At 50.9% G+C, this 18,946-nt stretch overlaps 2 protein-coding genes across 3 annotated transcripts; both read left to right on the plus strand.

The window, feature by feature from the left end:
- The first annotated feature begins 2,433 nt into the window (after positions 1 to 2,433).
- Positions 2,434 to 14,358, plus strand: DCTN3 (dynactin subunit 3). Its single transcript, XM_030005225.2, has 7 exons — positions 2,434 to 2,568; positions 2,698 to 2,782; positions 3,775 to 3,861; positions 4,492 to 4,575; positions 5,205 to 5,263; positions 13,184 to 13,243; positions 13,950 to 14,358. Exons 1-7 carry the CDS (start codon positions 2,470 to 2,472, stop codon positions 14,037 to 14,039), a joined length of 564 nt encoding a protein of 187 aa, XP_029861085.1. The 5' UTR covers positions 2,434 to 2,469; the 3' UTR covers positions 14,040 to 14,358.
- Positions 14,359 to 14,926: 568 nt separating this feature from the next.
- On the plus strand, positions 14,927 to 17,964 carry RPP25L (ribonuclease P/MRP subunit p25 like). Of its 2 annotated transcripts, XM_030005656.1 has the most exons (3): positions 14,941 to 14,997; positions 15,996 to 16,157; positions 16,580 to 17,964. In XM_030005656.1, the coding sequence occupies exons 2-3, from the start codon at positions 15,996 to 15,998 to the stop codon at positions 17,147 to 17,149; spliced, it is 732 nt and encodes a 243-aa protein (XP_029861516.1). In that variant the 5' UTR covers positions 14,941 to 14,997; the 3' UTR covers positions 17,150 to 17,964. The 2 variants fall into 2 exon arrangements, with proteins under 2 accessions (XP_029861517.1, XP_029861516.1); XM_030005657.1 differs by lacking the exon at positions 15,996 to 16,157 and having other exon boundaries at positions 14,927 to 14,997.
- Positions 17,965 to 18,946: the final 982 nt, after the last annotated feature.

The raw sequence follows: 18,946 nt of genomic DNA on the forward strand, positions 1-18,946 counted from the left end.
ACACGAGGGGGGGGGGGGGGGGAGAGGAGGGGACACGACACGGTGGGGACATGGTGGGGACACGCTGGGGGGGGGCCACGGGATCCCTGCGGAGGACCCTAGGGCCGCCCCGCGAGGGGTCAGGCAGGGGGGCCCTGTAGGTGTGTATGGGAGTGAGGGGGTCTGCGAACGTGGGATTGTGCGTGTGTGAGTGAGTGTGTGTGAGAGTGTGTGTGTGTGTGCACCAGCCTGCAGTAGGGCTTCCTGTGCATGTGCGCGTGTGTCTGCGTGCACCGGGCCGCAGCGGCGTTTCCCTCTGTGCCTGTGCGTTTGTGAGTGTGTCTGTGTGTGCCCCAGGCTGCAAGATGGTCCCAGGGTGTTTGTTCCGGGGTAGGTGTGCCAGGGTGTGAGACAGCTAAGCCCTGGCACAGAACTCCTGCGGCCACAGTACAGCACGCCAAGCAGAGCCAGAGTGGGATCGATGCAGCCTTAATTGGGGTCTCTTGTCCCCTGTCACTGCCGGGCAGCGCTGTCCGCAGCTCATCGAGCGCCAGGGACCCTGCTACCCAGGAAGACACACGCAGGCCCGCATCCCCACTCCTTACGCAGCTCAGGGGGTGATGTGTGTTGCCACGCTCCCTGGGGGGCTCGGGGACACAGCTGCTGTCACCTGAGTAACCAGCCCTGATCGATGCCCACTTCCCGCATCCTGCAGGGCCTGTAATTGAGCGGGAGGGAGGCTACAGAGGATGCAGGGACGATCCAGCCTAGCAGGAGGAGTGCTGGATCCGGCCTCAGTGCTGGCAGGCGGCCATGGCATCGGTGTGCCACCACAGGCTCCAGGGATGGGGATGGGTTTGAAGGCATCCTCTCAGCCCCAAGGAGCGGGGGTGCAGATTCGCTGCACACTCTTCTGGGCTCTGGGCAGCCAGTGCTGTGGCTTCAGCCCCATTCCAAGTCTCACAGGCTGGATAGGACTCTAAAAGGTGGATGTCCTCCAATCCCAAACCCCCCCATTGCTTGAGTCCCAGGACTGCCTGAATTTCTTACACTGGGGAAGTGGGTGATCTGTGACCCTCTAGCACAGGCATTTATGTATTCGTGGGCATTGCCCATCATGCTGGGCACTGGCCACAGTAGAGCCAGTACCCTCTAAACACAGATCAGCACTGTGTGTGCAGCCCCCAGCCCCTTCTGCAGCCCCCCGGCCACTTCTGCTAATGAAGCCATTTCTATTTGTCTCCTTTGTGGAACAAAGCACTGCTCTTCCCCTCTGAAGATCCCTCTTCCACAGCCCAGCTATCGATCCCTGGGAAAAAAGGCAGAGCACACAGAGCCTCAGCTGGCTCCTCCTGCCTGCCCAAGTGCTCTGCACCTCTTCTCCAGGGAGATCTGGGGGGCCATAGAGGTTGCTGGGGCCCTGGGACACCCCACAACTCCCTCCTACAGCCTGGCAGCCCTGTACAACTCCGTGTAGGAACACATCTAGAAGGACAAAGCTTTTTCAGGGTGCAGTGGGTTTTGCTCTCAGCAAAGGGCACTGGGAGGGTCCCCAAAGCCATCCAGCCCCCACTGCCAGCTATGCTAACAAAGTACTCGCTATTAGCAGGTGCTTTTGACCTAAGAGCCTGGCTTGGGACATTGACTGGGTGTTCCCTGGGGCATAGCGGTGCAACACCCAGCCCTGTGCTCATAGCCCATGAGGGACAGAGACTGCCCTCCAGCCTGGGGCAGCTCTGACACCGCTGAGGTTACATGGGCACGACGGACAGGGCAGTGTCAGGCTGAGCCCTGGGGAGCAGGCAACACCGCAAGATGCTTTGAAGACTCCTGAACTTCTCCCTCTGCAGTTTGGAAAGTCTCTGGGCTTTTCGCTGTGGCGCATGCTGCTGCCGTGAATTCATCTCATGCCTTCGAGAGATCCCTGCAGTTGCGAGTGCCAGTTGCAGGCAGTGGTGGGGCTGGGGCTGGCTGCTGCATTCATTAGTGCCTCACGTTTTCCTGAGCGTCACCTGCAGCGGTCGATAGGAGAAAGGTGAACCCAGGCAGGCTGAGGCCTGGGGGAAAGCCCGCGGCAGCCTCCTGGATTTCAAAGGCCCTGCATCCGCACGGCCCATAGATCGCTATATCAATTTCTTTTAATATACCCGGCCGCCTCTTTCCTGGAGGATCACGCCGGAATGAAGCGGCCATCGACCGCCGGGGTGGCGGGGGGGGGGGGGGGGGGGCACGACGGAGGGGGGGGCCTGCACGCCTCCCTCTGCAGTGCAAATCACCATCGACCGCCTGCAGCCTCCCCTCCTTGCCTCTGAGAGGGGCTTCGCACCTCCCGCCCCCCCCCCCCCCCCGCCATTCCCCCTCCCCCGCCACCCTTTCCCGCCCCGGCGACCTCCGTCTCCACGGCGACGGCGGCCCCTAGCAACGCGCCTCCATGGCAACGGGGAGGGGCGGGGCGGAAACGGCGGGCGGCTCCTTCCGGCCGGCGGCAAGATGGCGGCGAGGGCGGCGGAGCTGAAGCAGCTGCAGTGGCGGTTGGAGGAGCTGGAGCAGCGCGTCGTCGGCGGTGACAGGGCCTGCGGGCCGCGCAAGGTGCCGGGGTGGGGTGGGGGAGCCCGTAGCTACCGGGGGATGGCTCTGGCCGGCCCTCGGGATGCCAGGCCCAGGCCCAGGCCCGGCCGGGTCTGACAGGCCCGTCCCCTTCCTCTGTAACCCCTGCAGGTGGCGGACGAGCTGGTGAAGGTGCAGGTGACGCTGAGCAATATCGCCGGCAAGAGGGAGAGGATCAAAATCCTGTTTAAGAAAAGTGAGCGGCCTCGAGGACGGGGAGTACCGGGAGGAATCGGGGGGGGCTGGGGGAGCTCGAAACCCCCGTGTGGCGTTTCGCCCCTCTAAACAAAAATCCCTTCCCCCCCCCCCCCCCCCCGCCCCCTCCCCGTGTGAGCCCCTTTGATTTTGGGCTGTTGTTTTTGCATATTTGGCAGAGAAGTAAGTAACTGAGTGAGGTCTTTCTGCTCGCAATTCTCCCACTCAACTGTTGGGGGTGGGGAACCGGCCGCTGCAACGCGTTATTTGCTCGCTGTCTGCCTGTATCAGCGCAGTGATTTGCTCCGCCTGAAATGTAGCCCTTGAAGGTTGTTGGAGCATGAGCTTCTGAAATGACTTCTTGCACGCTTGGACTGCTCAGGCACACTAGATCAGCTTTTCCCTCTGTGTGTAGCGGGAGCAGTAAGGATCACACGCAGCCACTGGTGGACAGCTCTGAGGAGCAACCTCCAAACTGGGGGATATTGGGAGTGGACACCGGGAGCGGTACTTTGTCCTGCAAAGCCGTCTCTTGGCCAAGTTTTGCTGTCTGGTATGGCAGAACGAGCAGACTGCATAGGGAGGGTCATTGTGGTCCAAGGCCGCGGTGGCAGTTCAGTGTAAAAATGTAAACCGTGTATTTGTAGATGATTTTAAGGACCAGGATGGAGGGCTATTGGCTGGTTTTGTTTTGAGGGCAAGAAGTAGCAGATTTCACTTGCCTTTAATATCATTATCCAAATAAAAAACAAGTGTTGCAGGTGTCTGTAACAAAGCAGTTATTTGGCTTGAGCCATGTGTCAGTTCTCGGTCACAGTGCTCCAACGTCAGATACTTTCAAGTGCTACAGAAATTCATAAATCTGAAAAAAAACCGACCCTAAGTGGGCAGTGCTTACAAAGTAAGCTGAAGTATGGCATGGGGGAAAATGGCATTTGTAAATGCAGTAATGTCTCTCCTACTTTTTGTCTCCAAACCTATTTTTCACTCTAGTTGAAGATGTAATAAAATACCTCGACCCTCAGTACATTGACAGAATGGCTGTTCCAGATGCCATGAAGCTGCAGTTCATCTTGGCAGGTATGGCATGAAATGAGAGGAGACAGGGGAGGTTTTTTAGCACTGAAAAAGTTGTCTTTTACCTAAGCTGCGTTGGGATGGATTTCTTTTCTTCAGTTGTAAAGATCTGGCAAGGCACCCTCTTCAGAGCTATCAGAGATCATTTGTACAAGGTTGTCTGTCACCCGTAGCGCTCCCTTATGCACATCCATGCTGCAGTTTTATCGGTTCTGTCTTTTTAGTGTTGATCACTTTAACCCTGAATTAATAAAAGGTTGAAAAGAAAAACTGGAGCTAGAACAGTTTTCCTCACCCAACTTCCAATAGTCTCTAGGCTGTGACAAAAATGGAAGACTTTTGGATGTATTTTAAATACCTTCTAGCCTTGTGTTCTACCTCTTTTGCCCCAAAGAATTTGGTTCAGCCTTGTGTTGGTATAGTCTGTGAATGAAACTTGGTAGAGATTCTCCTGCCTCAAATTGGTGTGAACCAAGATCCAGGGATGAGCAACACAAAAGTCTAAATAAAGTCATAAACAAGCCCCTTTCTGTATAGCTAGATCAGCTGGAAAAGTTACCTCACCAGTATTTGTGAAAAGCCAAAGTAGCATCTTGTGTTTACTGATGTTGCTTCTTGTCCCTCCCCAACCAGAGGAGCAGGTTATTCCTTCCCGAGCAGCCCTTCTGGAGCAGGTGAAGAACTTCCAGCCCATCTTGGACAGTGCCAGTATCCAAGGTATGCATGTTCTTCTGCAAGTTTGAGCTGCGCATGCCACCCCGCAAGCTGTTGCCTATCCTGTTTTCTTTTTTTTTTTTTTTTTCTTGAGCCTCAGACTAGAGGAGAGGACAGCTAAGCGCACAACCCGGTGTGAGTAAAGTAGGTACAAACTTAGTGATATGTCTGCTCCTCCCTCATGTTGCTCTAACGTCCCATGCAAGGTCAAGAGGTGATAAGAGTAGGTCAGGGAGCAGGTTAGAGACAGCAGCTGGGCAGAGAGGGTGGTGACCGGCAGCCCATTCCTGCCGATGAGCTCTTTTATGTCCAGAACATCCCAGTTCCTGGCATAGGCAGAGATGCCTTTTTAATTGCTTGCCATAGCATTCATCCAAGTAGTTTACTCTGATGTAGTTCTTGACTAACCCTCACTGTGAGCATCCCCTAACTCTTGCCATCCAGAAGGAGTTAGCAGATAAACTTGGTATTTAATGTACAGGGTAGCTGTGGGGGGAGGTATCATTTAAAAGGTGTGTTTGTGGTGTGCGGCACTTGCATTCAGTGAGTGGAGTTATGCTGTGATGTGCTCGTGGAAACTAATCCCATGTGCTGTAAAACAAACAAAATGGATTTTTATTCTGTGCTTTCAGCCATTCCTGACCACGCAGCCAAACTACAGCGGCTCTCTCAAATCCACATACAGCAACAGGTAGCGTGAATATTCTTGATGGTCTTGACGAGCAGGGAGGAGGAACCATTCGTCAGTGGCTGTACTGACACCCCTGTATTTGCAATTGGTTGAATTGCTCATTTATAGCAGGTTATTTCAATCCCAGGATATTCATACCGCAGTCTTAAAGAAGTTTAAGCAGTTTGTGGGGGAAGTAGCCAGGATTTCTGACAATTGAGTCTGAGTTAGAAAAGCGCTGTGCCTACCATAACCCCGCTCAAAACAGAGGTTTGAGTGACAATAAGCGGCAGTGGGTTTAACCAGCTGGTGTTCTCCCTTTCACTGGGACACTGAGGTAAAGCATTGCACTCTTCCAGTGTCGTAGTCTCTGGAAGGCTGTTGATACTGTCACCTTGTCACATCAGCTTTCCTTCCTCGTTTGAGCGCTCCTGGAGCTGGCAGTGAGTAGCCTGGGCAGAGCCTTGTGCCCCCTTTCAGCATTTTGCTGTGAGTTTCCATTCTGGGGCAAAAGCAGAGCATGGATGCTGAGGAGAGGCAGGCAGTTGTGCAGGCCCAGTGTTAAAGAATTTTCAGTCATGGGTTTCTCTAGGTTTGCTTTATTAACAACTCAAGAGTTGGGCCACCACCGCAGTGAATGGCAACCTTCCAAAAATTTCCCAATTTTATATACCTTTTTACCACCCATTGTCCCAGTCCAAAGTCTTTGGAATTTTCCAGTCGATCTCTGTGCCCATGTCGTTATCATTCATCATCTCATCTCATCAATTCTCATGTCCCGGTTCTTCTGAAGTTAGTGGTCATAGGCAGAAGGTCTTCGGTCACCACAATCACTTATCTTCTTACACATCAAAGATCACCTTTGAATTTCTGAAAATCACTCAGGCTATTCTATTAATTTATCTTGTTCTAAAGTTAATCACTTACTCCCATGTCTTAGGTGTAAGATGTATGATCCTTCTTCTGTTGATTTAGCTTGACTGGGTTTCGAGCCAGCCATGGAGGGGGAGACACATAGCACAAATAAGCAGCTTATGCATATTGTTTTATAAGCACCTGCATTCTATTAATCATATCTAAACCAATTTCTAATCGTTAGTTATATGTCTAATATGAATAGTCTTAGAAACAGTAAGGCTTAAGGCCTAGTTCCTTTTACAATTCCCTCCTTTTGTTTTTCATCGCACTCCTGCGATCCTATTGATAACTCCACATTTGTCTTTCTATCTTCTATACTATCCTAGAGTTACAACCTACAAAGCATTGAAACAAAACAATCACACATACTACTATGATTATAACAAGAAGGACTATTACAATTAGTTTTTTCACCCAAGTAGTCAAATTTGGAAACCAAGATGTTACCAAGAGAATGTGTCAGAAAATCCCCAAGATGTGTCATCTCTTTGAATTTGTTGCATTGTGGCACTAACCTCCCAAATTTTCTGGCCATCTGTCGTTAATTCTCCTGATCGATCAGTATACATACAGCAGCTGGTATTTAGGACGGTACAAACTCCACCTTGTGAAGCCAGAATCATGTCTAAGGCCATTAGGTTTTGAATAGTCATTTTTGAAAGTTCAGTTACCTCTTTCTGGAGAGTGGAAAGTCCATGAGCATGAGTTGAATTTACTAATTTTTCAATTTCTCCAGAGACACTGAAGACTGCTTTCTCCAATTCACTTACTCCTGGAGCAGGAATCCCATCTAACAAATGACCAAGTATCCCATGAATCGTCAAGTCTACTTCTAACATTAGCACAGAATTTGAGAAAATTAAAAAGCGAGTAAATAGGGTGTCTCTGTCTGGTCTTCGGGTAACTAGCCGAAAAAATGACCTGTCCAGGCTTTTCCTGTAGGCCTGTGATTTGTCCTGAAAGTTGAAAAGAACGATCACTATATCTAACAACAGTTCTATTGGTACAGGCATCTCGATATTGCAATGCAAATTTTGTCCACAAGGTGTCAATCCAGGGTAAAATACAAACTAGTACAAAAAGGAATAATACTTTACAATTGTCCATTATGCTTCAGATTCTTTGCAGGCTTGCGAATGATGGATCCAGTTTTGTTCCCCAGATACCTTGATGGCATAAAAAGAAGTTAGTAGAACAGTATAAGGTCCTTCCCATTTTGATTCAAATCTGTTTTTTCTTTTGAAATTCTTTATATAAACTTTGTCCCCTGGCTGTATATCATGAACTTGGATTTCAGGGCTTATTCCCTGATACCAACAGGCATGGTTATGCATTTGGAAAAAAGAATTTTGCAGATACAAAAGGTATTGTGTTACCTGTTCATCTCCATCCAGGAGGCTAGTCTGTCTTTGCTGGCACATAAGTACCTGGAACAGCAAGTATTCTCCCAAAAAGGATCTCAGCCGGAGAAACTCGAATTGGTTGCCTTGGAGTATTCCTAATATCCCACAAAACTAAATTTAGGGCCTCAGGCGATTTCAAACCAGTCTGTTTACAAACTTCTACTAATTTCTCCTTTAATGTCCTATTCATTCGTTCTACCTGACCAGATGATTCGGGATGATGTGGAGTGTGAAATTTATTAAAAATCCCCAAAGAATTATAAATCTGAATCAGGATAGCAGCTGTGAAATGACTCCCTCGATCTGAGTCAATTACTTCAGGAACCCTATACTTTGGAATGATTTCTTCCAATAACTCTTTTACTACTGCCTTAGAATAATTTTTCCTAGTCAGGAAAGCTTCCACCCATCCTGATACCTGATCAACAATCACTAACATGTAAGAGTACCCCATTGTTTTTGGCATGACTGCGTAATCAATTTGGAGTTTTTGAAAAGGAAAGGTGGCTAGAGGTCTTTTGCCACTGGGAGGTTTAATTCGCACTGAGGCATATTGTCTGCAAAGCTTACATCCTTCACAAATTCTTTTTGCTGCTGCATAAATTCCCGGAGCTGCCCAGAGTCTCTGGATTTGGAGTGCTAGGCTCTCTGGTTCCCCATGGGTCCTCTCATGGTGCCGCCGCGTTATCAGTAATAAATACCTTTCTGGAAGGAGAGATTTGTTATTCAGAATCCACTGCCCTTCTCGCTGGTGGGCTCCCAGCTGAGTCCATTCTTGTTTTTCTTCTTCAGGGAGGTCTTCATACAGGTTATTTAAGTCTGGGAGCTCAAATGTTATTTCATGTTGTAACAGAGACATAACGGACACAAGCTGTCATGCTGCTGCTCTAGCGGCTTGGTCAGCTAGAGAATTTCCCTTTGCGATCACGTCTTGTCTCTGAGTGTGTGCCTTTATATAGATCACAGATATTTCAGAGGGCAATTGGATCGCTTCTAAGAGGTCTTTGATGTGTTGTCCGTGGGCAACAGTTTTTCCCGCCAAAGTCAGAAAACCCCTTTCCTTCTATAAAGCCCCCATAGCATTACATACACCAAAGGCATATTTAGAGTCTGTATAAATGTTAACTCTTACTCCAGTTGCATATTTAGCAGCTTCAGTTAGAGCAATTATTTCTGCTCCTTGTGCACCTAAAGGTGCAAAGATCCAGCCAACAGTACATGTGTTTCTGTGGTGTCTGCGAAACCGGTGCATCTTCAACCTTCTTCATAGTAAGATGAGCCATCTGTGAAGAGGTTCAAATCAGGGTTATCTAAAGATTGATTTCTCAGGTCATCTCGCGGCTTGCTGGTTTCACTTACGAGATAAACACAATTGTGGTTATCTTTTTCTCCATCAGAGGGTAAAGGCATTAAAGTTGCAGGGTTTAAAGTATTGCACCTTTCCAGTTTCAAATTATCAGCCAATAAAAGAATTATGTCATATCTATGTGCCTGTTGTGGAGACAAAGCTTTCTCCGCATATTGCTTTAACAAAATTTCTACCTTGTGGGGTACACAAAACAATTGTTCTGGTTTTCTCAACCATTTCAGCTGCAACTGCTATTGCTCTGATACAAAAAGGAGTTCCTTTAGTCACTGAGTCCAATGTAGAAGAAAAATAAGCAACGGGTCTCTCATGCAGTCCTAAAGTTTGTACTAAGACTCCCTCTGCAACCCCTTTTGCTTCATCACAATATAATTTAAAAGGTTTTGAATGTCAGGAAGCCCTAATGCTGGGGCAGATAAGAGTGCAGCCTTTAAAGTACGAAAGGCTTTCTCCCTCTCAGTGCCCCAAGCAATTGGTTCTATTTCCTCATTTCGAGTTGCTTCGTGCAGAGGTTTAGTTATTTCACTGAATCCTGGGCTCCAAGGATGGCAAAATCCTACCTGTCCTAAAAATCCTCTCAACTGTTTTTTCGTCACTGGTCTCGGTATTTCTTGAATTGCTTGGACTCTTTCAGGGTCTGCTTCCTGTACTCCGGGCTTTAATATAAATCCCAAATATTTTACTTGCTGTTTGCAAAACTGCAATTTAGATGGAGATGCACGGTGTCCCTTTTTAACAAGTTGGATACACAGATACTCAGTATCTTGAATACAATCATTCTCAGTTTTACTTCCCAATAACAAATCATCAACATATTGCACCAAGATCGATTTATTTGGAAAAACTAAATCTTGTAAATCATTCTTCAAAATCTGAGAAAAAATCGTTGGTGAACTGGTAAAACCTTGTGGTAGTCTGGTCCAAGTAAGTTGTTCCCCTTGCCAAGTAAAGGCAAAAAGTGGTTGGCTTTCTTCAGCAATTGGGATACTAAAGAAAGCTCCGGTAAGGTCAAGCACTGTGAAATACTGTACCCAGACTGGAATGTGGGTTAAAATCAGACTAGGATCCGGCACCACAGGGTGTGGAGCAACTACATGCTCGTTCACTGCTTGTAAATCTTGGAACAAATCTATATTCAGGATCTCCATCCTTACCTGTCCTGTGTTTACTCACTGGCAAAATTGGTGTACTATAGGGACTACGGCATTCTTTCAAAATCCCCTCTTCCAAGAAATGCACAATTTGTTTTTCAATGCTAGGAATGGCTTCATTTATAGTTGGATATTGCCAAATTGAAGGAGGAGTCCCTCCTTTTGTTTTTATCACAACGGGTTCAGCAGATTTCAATAATCCTACTTCATTTCCTGATGTACTCCAGAGTTCTCTGGGAACTCCAGCTAATTTGGGTGGTATTTTTGAATCACTATGTTTTTGTTCTTTAAGTTGGATTACTTCAGAACCCATTACAATTAATCGGATCCCTGTAGGCGCCAAAGAGATAAACGTGCCAAATTCCTGCAAGAGGTCTCATCTCAGAAGGGAAACAGGAGAGTCTGGAGAAATTACAAATCTTCCCCAGACTAATTTTCCATTCAAGATGACTGGTAGAGGAGTAGACAAATATTTTATCTCTTCCACCACCACCCCCCGTATTATCACAGCTTCATTTGACATCTGGGGGATTTCAAAATTTAACAAAGACAATGTCGCTCCTGTATCTACTAGGAAAGTAACAAGAATACTGTTTACCTTTGCAGAAATCTGACCATGCTTATCTACCTTGATTCTGACAGGTTCCATTGCTCTTTTAGTTTCCAGAGAAGAGGAGTACCGTTCTTTACTGCAAATGAGGTCATGGGGGTTGGGCAGGTGGAAGTCCTCCTCGGGTTGCAACAGGTCTCAGTGGACACTCTCTTTGCATATGTCCTAAATTGCCACAATAAAAACACTCTAAAGAGTTAGCATGTTGGGAAGCAGGGGGAACTCTATTTTGCCCTCCTCTTCCCCTAAATCTCCCCACAGAAAATCCCCGACCTCTCAATTGTGGGTTAAAATTCTGAGTAATTGCTGCAGCTAACAGTCCAATTTCTCTCTCCTTCTCTTTCCGCTCTCGCTTTCTTTCGATTTTTAATTTCTCTTCTTCCTGTTTTTGTCTTTCTTCAGCTCTTCCGTCAAAAACAAAGGCAGCAATACTTAGAATTTTAGCTAATGTCTCACCTTGCCAGCCTGGCATATGTTTCTTAAAATATTTACTTATGTCTGGAGCAGACTGATCTACAAAAACACTGATAGCTAAAGGCTCCTGGAAATTGTCACAGGTCATGCCCCCATATTTCAATAAAGTTGCTTTCAATCGTCCCCAGTAATGACTCAGATGTTCATCAGGTCTCTGCCTACATTCTAAAACCTGCCTACATTCCAATTAGTTACTCTCTCACCAGCTTGGCGAACTGCTTCTATTAATTGTTGAATGGCAGCTCGGTGAGCCCTAGTTCCTTCTGTGGTTGTGAGATTCCATTCCAGATTTTGTTCAGGCCATGGGTTTAACCCCTGGCCTCTCTGAGCAATTTCTCTATCCTTTTGAAAAATCTTTTCTCTTTCCTCTGCCTGAAATAATTCTTGCAGCAGACTCCTCATATCATTCCAATTAGGGGTATAATCAGTGACAAGTCCCGATAACAATTGAGCACATTTTTCAGCATCATCACGCAGCTGAGGCATCTTCAACTGCCAAGCTATTAAATCACCTTGTTTCCAAGGTTCATGCCTCATTACTGCAGTTACTGCAGGAACTTCAGCAGGTGCACCCGGACCGGCTCTTGGGTTTGGGATGTAGTCCAAACGCATTGGGTACATGCCAACACCCTTAGAGAAAAGCTCAGTTTCCTCAGCCTCAGGGGCTGAGGAAAGTAAACTTTTCCTCATTTTCAACAAGGGAGTTTTCCTCCTTTGTTGTGCCCAATTATACCAAATATACCAGTAATCAATATCTTGGCTTCCGGAGTCTTCCAAAATCATTCTCAAAAACTTCTGCTTATGGGGTTTAAATGTTCCCTTAGAAGGCTGTTTGTCCATTGGCCCTCCTCCTCTATTTCTCGTCAGGAACGGCCATTCCTCTTGGCACAATATTATCAATTTCCTTTTTTGCAATGTCTGTGCCAAGGGTATCTTTTTCCAATTTTCTAAAACCTCAGCAAGGGGCGTCCCCCTTTCAACGCTGGGTGCTGACCCCATCTTTCTTAATATTTTTTTTGCAAGTTTAAACACAAGAGTTTCCCAGGATAATTTTATCTGAATTACCCATGCCCAAGTCTCTTAGGTGAACTCCCCTGATTATTTCTGCCATCAAGTGAGTGTCGGTAATAGGTTTGTCCAGAGAAATACCCAGTTGCACTCTTTCTCTCTTGTGTCGTAGAGTCCCATCCGGGTCGCCAATTCTGCTAAAGAATTTTCAGTCATGGGTTTCTCTAGGTTTGCTTTATTAACAACTCAAGAGTTGGGCCACCACCGCAGTGAATGGCAACCTTCCAAAAATTTCCCAATCTTATATACCTTTTTACCACCCATTGTCCCAGTCCAAAGTCTTTGGAATTTTCCAGTCGATCTCTGTGCCCATGTCATTATCATTCATCATCTCATCTCATCAGTTCTCATGTCCCGGTTCTTCTGAAGTTAGTGGTCATAGGCAGAAGGTCTTCGGTCACCACAATCACTTATCTTCTTACACATCAAAGATCACCTTTGAATTTCTGAAAATCACTCAGGCTATTCTATTAATTTATCTTGTTCTAAAGTTAATCACTTACTCCCATGTCTTAGGTGTAAGATGTATGATCCTTCTTCTGTTGATTTAGCTTGACTGGGTTTCGAGCCAGCCATGGAGGGGGAGACACATAGCACAAATAAGCAGCTTATGCATATTGTTTTATAAGCACCTGCATTCTATTAATCATATCTAAACCAATTTCTAATCATTAGTTATATGTCTAATATGAATAGTCTTAGAAACAGTAAGGCTTAAGGCCTAGTTCCTTTTACACCCAGGGGCTCTGATGCTTCATCAGCACGGGTGTTCGTAACCTTCCCCTTGACTGTTGAAGCCCTTGCGGCTGCAATGAGCGGCCAGAGCCAGTGTCTGAGCTCTAATCTCAGTACTGGCCTTGGATGAGTTTCCCGCCATGCTGTCAGGGACTGGGAGGACAGATGGCCTTCACCTTATTTATTGCTCACTCACTGTGACTCCCCTCTCCACAGGAACAGCGTCACGATCTCACCGACGCTGTCAAGGCACTGCTCAAAGACTACAACAACACGGTATCCTTTGACCCTTGGCCTGACACAGCTGAACTGCCCACCTGTCTCCTGGGCTGCCTCCCCCCATCCCATACTGTTGGATCCCCAGCCCTGGGCTTAATGGGCAGTGCCCCTTCTGACATGGTGACACCCACGTCCCTGTCGTACTCCTCTCGGGAGTGCAGCAGAGGGCCAAAACTGCCTGGCCTTCCCCTGAGAAGGGAAGGGCAGGGTCCCACCTGCAAGCCAGAGCCCCTGTGCCGGATCGGCTCACAGTGCAGCTCGGCATGATGCAGCGGCGCAGCCTCCGTGCTAGTGCAGAGCTCGTGCCGGCCAGAGGTGCGCTGGCATCTCTGTCGGGTGACTGCTGGTCCCTGCGACCTGCCTGAGCCAAACAGTGGCTAGTCCTGACTGTGTAGGATCCCGGTGCTGAGACACGTCCTAAAACTGTGGTGGGTAGGGGAGCTCTGCTCTTTTCTGTAGAAAGCCCCTTGAAACGCAGTGCTACACGGTGTTCAGAAGTGCCTCCTGGACGCCCATCGGTGTTTGGTGCTGCGCAGTGGCTCAGTGCCTGCACGGTTTGAGTCCGCGCGGGCTTCCTACAGCCTGGTGCCCCGGGCTGCTTCCTCTCCCAAGGAATCGGGGTTGTAACAGTGCTGTCAGGGTGCTCTGACCTTGGTTTCTTCCCTGCATTTTCCACATCTCTTTCCTTATGAGTCACGTCCAGACCCTGCTTCTCTCCAAGCAGTTTGTCCAGTGGAGTGAAATACTGACACGGCTGGAAACGGCCAAGGAAGTGAAGCCTGTGGCAGAGTGATGGCAGAGCCGGGAGCGTGGAGAACCCCGGGGACCCTGCTGGCCGTGGGTCTCTCTGGAGAGGCTGCAGCACGGCTTGCACCCCGCTGTCTCAGCACCTTCCCACTTGGCGTGAGCATGCTGCGAGCGACATCACAGGCTCTCGGGGAGCACCCTGGCCCTACGGCTGAGCTGTCGGCCCCGAATCGAAGCCACACTACTCCTTCATATGCCACTGTTTGCAAATCTTGCACTTCCCCAAAACACGTTTTGGTTTGTAACGTATTTTAAACTCCCTTTCTGCTCTTACTGTGGAGCGTAGTAAAGTCCTGCAGAGCTGACTGCGTTGTCTGTGCCTCCCTGGGTCCAAGGACTCCTCCTGGCGCGTGCAGACCGTCCCTCCACGGGCCAGTAAATCCCTTCCAGACCCGCAGCCTTCCCCGGGCCGCGGCACAGCGCTCGGCCCCGCTCCCTTCCTCCGGCTGCCCGGGAGGCTCTGCTGGGCCCCCGGGCCCGGCCTGGGAACTCGACCTTCCTCCCGGTGGGCTAACGGCGGGTACTTCGAGGACGCTTCAGCAGCAGCTCAGCCGCGTCCTTGCGTGGGGCGCACAGGGAGACGCCGCCCGTGACCGCCGCAGGGGGACGGGGACGGGGACGGGGACGCGGCGGGTCGCGGTCCCGGTCCCGGTCCCGGGGCGGCTCTGACCCGCCGGCCACCGTGGCTCACGACGCGCGAGCCCCGCCCACCGCGGCGCGACGCCCCGCCCGCCGCGATGCCCCGCCCCGCCCGCCGCGACGCCCCGCCCCGCCCGCCGCGACGCCCCGCCCCGCCCGCCGCGGCGCCCAGGCGCTGTGACCGTGGGGGCGGGGCCAGCGTGCTGCGCTCCGCCTCCCTCCTTCCGCCCGCCCGCCCTCGCGCCTGCGCGCGATGGGCGGCCGCCGCCATTTTATCGGCGAGGATCGCGCTGAGGCGGCGGCAGGTAAGAGCTGCTCCCGCACTCCCGACCTCCGCCGTCGCGATGTCCGGCCTCCCTACAGGCGCACGGAGCCCACCCCGGCCTCCTCCCGGGGGCCTGCAGCGCCGCATGGGCCCACGGGCCCCCGCCGTGGGACCTGTGGCCTTCCCGCCCGCCCCGCCGCCGGTGCAGTGGCGGTCCCGGCCGCCGGTGCAGTGGCGGTCCCGGCCGCCGGTGCAGTGGCGGTCCCGGCCGCCGGTGCAGTGGCGGTCCCGGCCACCGGTGCAGTGGCGGCCGCCGCCACCGCCTGGCTTCCCCTCCCTTCCCTTCAGGCCCATGGCCATGCCGCCCGGCTCCTTTCCTCCCCCGGTAGCCGGCGCTTGGCCTGCCCCGCGCCGCGCCTTCCCTGTGGCAGCGGCCGGCCCTTTCCTGAGGCCCTGGGACACCAGCCTGGCTCGCCGCCCCTGGCCCAACGGCGGTGGCTTCGCCGCCCCCCCTCGCCCACCCCGACTGCACCCACAGCAGGGTCTTGGCCTTCCTAACCCCTGCGGCAGGGGGTTCAACCTTCCCTGCTGCCCGCTGGCAGCTCCCATCCCCCCTAGCAGCTGTGTCCACCTCTGTCCCAGGCCTGGCGCTGATCTTCGTCAGCAGAGCAGGGTGCGTGCCGGGCTGCCGTGCTGGGGGCAAGGGCCTCGTGGAGGTCGTGTGCTTCCTGGGTACCGCGAGGGAGGCGTTGACCTGCCCTGTCTCCTCAGGGGATGGGGGACAGGGTGCTGGCTGTGGGTAAGACGGGGCTCACGGGCCTACAGACAGCGAAGCCTCAGTGGCGCGTGGTTGGGCACCTCGGGCTTTTTGTGGTGGGGAGAGGGGTGCCTTACGCAGATTGGGCAGGCCTCGGTCAGGATGCCGGTGGAGGGACCCTGCCTTGGCAGGGAGGGGAGCTATGAGACTGGACCTTTCTGTCCTTCCCTTTCCTTTGGAGACGGCTGCTTTGGTTCATCGTGTGCTTTTCTGTTGTCCAGATGCTTCTTTGCCCCCCATTTCCTGCCTGCACCCCCAGGCTTGCTGACTCCTCTGTGGCTGTTGCATCAAGTATCCAGTCCCTGGCCTTTCACGTAGGCTGGCAGGTCACGGAGCTCAGAGCCGCACAACCCCATTCCAGTAACACAAGTGGGCTGCAGCAGGTGAGTTGTGCCTGGGTTCATTGTGTGTGTGTTCTGGTGCAGCTCACGGGGTGCAGCTGTGGTCAGTATCCCCCTGGCTTCTGTTCCCGATAGCCTCAGCTCACCTGTTTGTTCTCAGCTTTTCTCTCGGGTACTGCCTGTATTTTTTATTTCATCCTGCCATAACACCAGCCCTGTTCCTTCCACCGCCTGCCTGTCAGGGCCCAGACTGCCCTTCAGCAGTGTTCGTGCTGTAGGTACATGCTGACTCCTCAGCATGAGTAGGGCGTTCTTGCTGATTTTTTGGATATGCCTTTTCAGGATTTCCAACTCTGATAGCACAGAGTGCCCTTTGGAGGAGAGGTTGTAGCTCATCGTGGTGAGAGTTTCTTGGTGCAGCAGTTATAGTGGGAGTTTTTTAATGGATCTGTTTTCCTTTTCAGCACTACAGAATGGAGAACTATAAGAAGACCAGAATCGTGGAGAAACCATGTCCTCTTCCTTTCACCGACCTGCCCCCTGATATTATTGAAATGAAAGTGAAGGATGGCAGCAAAATCAGAAATCTGATGGGCTATGCCATCAGGAAGATGGAGGAGGAATCGGTGAGACAGATCCTTTTCACTGGCTCAGGCAAGGCTGTCAGCAAGACCATTACCTGTGTGGAAATCATGAAACGAAGGCTCAAAGAGCTGCACCAGATCACCAAAGTGCTCTTCAAACAGATTGAAGAGATCTGGGAACCCATTGTGCCTGAGGCAGGCCTCGATGCCTTGACAGTGAAGAGAAACATTCCTGCCATATGTGTCCTACTCAGCAAAGACGCCCTCAATCCTCAGGAGCCAGGGTACCAGGCTCCAGGCTCTTTTGATGCCTTCTGGATCCAGACACTTAAAGCAGAGTCCCAGGGCCAAATGAAGAGAAAGAAGGGTGGCGGCAGAGGAGCTGGCAGCATGGGAAGGCACCCTTGGTCCTCTGGAGGAGGGCCTGGGGAGTCCTCCGCCAAGTCCTGAGACACTGGCATCACATTTGGGTGTGGTTTGGGGGAGTTACAGAAACAAGCCAGCTGCTGTAGCTGGAAAGATGCTGCTGAACTTGCAGAGTTGTTGGGGGAGGGCATGAGAAGTTAACTGTTTCAAAATGGATGTGATTGTAGCTATCTGAAACTGTGTTTTGACAAGTTCTCTCGTCAAAGGCTGCCAGGCTGTAGTCCTTAGCCTGCGGTTCAGGGAAGACAGGAGGCGTCTCTGCTTGAGCAAGGACTGTTGATGTCTTGTCAGTGAGCCCTGGTGAGCGGCTGCTCACTGAGTGGGGTTTCAGCTGCTTGGGGCCGTGCAGCAGCCCATGCAGCAGGTGTGCATGCCAGGTGCCTGCTTTTGTGGCAGGGGAAGGTGGTTCTTGCTGCGGTACAGAGGAGAGATGGGACCTGACATGGATTTCCCCAGCTGCCACCTGCATTGCTGGAGCTCATGTGAGTGCACAGCGGGGCACAGGCCTGGGTCAGCCACTTCTTCTGTGCTTCAAAGTCCATCTGCTAAGCCCATCGGGCGGTTTGAATGTGGGACTGCAGGGATACAACTCCGTCGGCAATCGTGTGCACGTAGTGCCCTTTCTGTCCTTGTTTCATCTCAGTGATGCTGATGGTTACACCTCTCTCTGCCAAAGTGGCAGGAGTCAAATCATGTCCTAACCAGCCTGAAAACCTGTAGCTGCACGAGTGCCCTGGGGTGGTGGTAGTGATAAGCTCCAAAGGACCCTGTTCTTTCCCTTTTCTTCTCCTTTATAATGCACAGAGGTGGATTTAAAATAAAGTTTCCTCTTCATGTAACATGAAATTTGTCATGTCTTCCTCATCCCACTGGAGGTCACCCTGTAAGCGTTGGCGATTGGGCTGCGGCTGCTGGCTGAAGCTCTGCTCTTTCAGCTTTCCTTGAGGAAGAGAGGACCTGCTGCTCCACGTTTGTTCCTCTCATGACTGTAAATGGACCCTGATGTGAGGGGGGGAGGTTTTCTTCCTGCCTTCGCTGTTCCCCTTTAATATCCAAGAAAGATCAAGGTTGGGGGTTTTTTCTGGGAAGCTTTTTGCTATTTTTTTTTTTGTTGTTGTTCTTTTAAACTGACTAGAACTGCAGTCTCAAAAATGGTCGGCCCAAATCCTGCCGAGTGAGGCAAAGGACAAAGCGTCTTTTCTTGCCAGTAGTTTCCCTTCTGGAGCAGCTCTGGTAAGTAACACCGGACAGGAAGAAAGTGCTGTTCCCTTTGACAGGCTGAGCTCTCACTGGAACCACCCCTGCTCACTCTGTGTTCCCAGTGCTGCCTGTTCTGCCCGCTCTTCCCGGGTCACTGCCTGTGTTGGTGAGCTCCAGTTGGACCTGATGCTCTGCTTTGTTAAGTCAGTGGGAAACAGTACAAGCATTTAAAGAAGGGATTTTTACTTAAATTGGGGGTGCAGGAGAGAGACGGTGCATTACCCGTGTGACCTGACACCTGCAGAGACATGACTTCACCCTTGCCTTGCATCAGCATGAGCTTTCTCACCAGTCGAGTGCCCGGTGCAAGCTGGGTCAGTGCCAGGTTTACATGCCTCGTCCTCTTCCCCTTCCCTTCTGGGTCTCATTGTGCTCTGCCCTGCTGTTGTCCCCAGAGCTAACGAGGTGGTTGAGGAGATGCCCAGACCTCTGCCGTACCAGAGCAGGTGAGACCTGGGGATGGGGCAGAGTTCTGCTGATCTGTCTTGGTGCTGTTCCCAGCTGCTGCTCCCTCACATAGAGTGAATCACAGAGTCATAGAATGGTTTGGGTGGGAAGGGA

Source organism: Aquila chrysaetos, chromosome Z (genome assembly GCF_900496995.4).
Source record: "Aquila chrysaetos chrysaetos chromosome Z, bAquChr1.4, whole genome shotgun sequence".
NCBI classification, from domain to species: Eukaryota; Metazoa; Chordata; class Aves; order Accipitriformes; family Accipitridae; genus Aquila; species Aquila chrysaetos.

Bases quoted from the DNA above. Each gene is read 5' to 3' on its own strand.
- RPP25L (XM_030005656.1), top strand. From the start codon at position 15,996: ATGCTTCTTTGCCCCCCATTTCCTGCCTGCACCCCCAGGCTTGCTGAC. The intron at 16,158-16,579 runs GTGAGTTGTGCC...TTTCCTTTTCAG, and splicing joins ACACAAGTGGGCTGCAGCAG to CACTACAGAATGGAGAACTA.
- DCTN3 (XM_030005225.2), top strand. From the start codon at position 2,470: ATGGCGGCGAGGGCGGCGGAGCTGAAGCAGCTGCAGTGGCGGTTGGAG. The intron at 3,862-4,491 runs GTATGGCATGAA...CTCCCCAACCAG, and splicing joins GCTGCAGTTCATCTTGGCAG to AGGAGCAGGTTATTCCTTCC. The intron at 4,576-5,204 runs GTATGCATGTTC...CTGTGCTTTCAG, and splicing joins GGACAGTGCCAGTATCCAAG to CCATTCCTGACCACGCAGCC.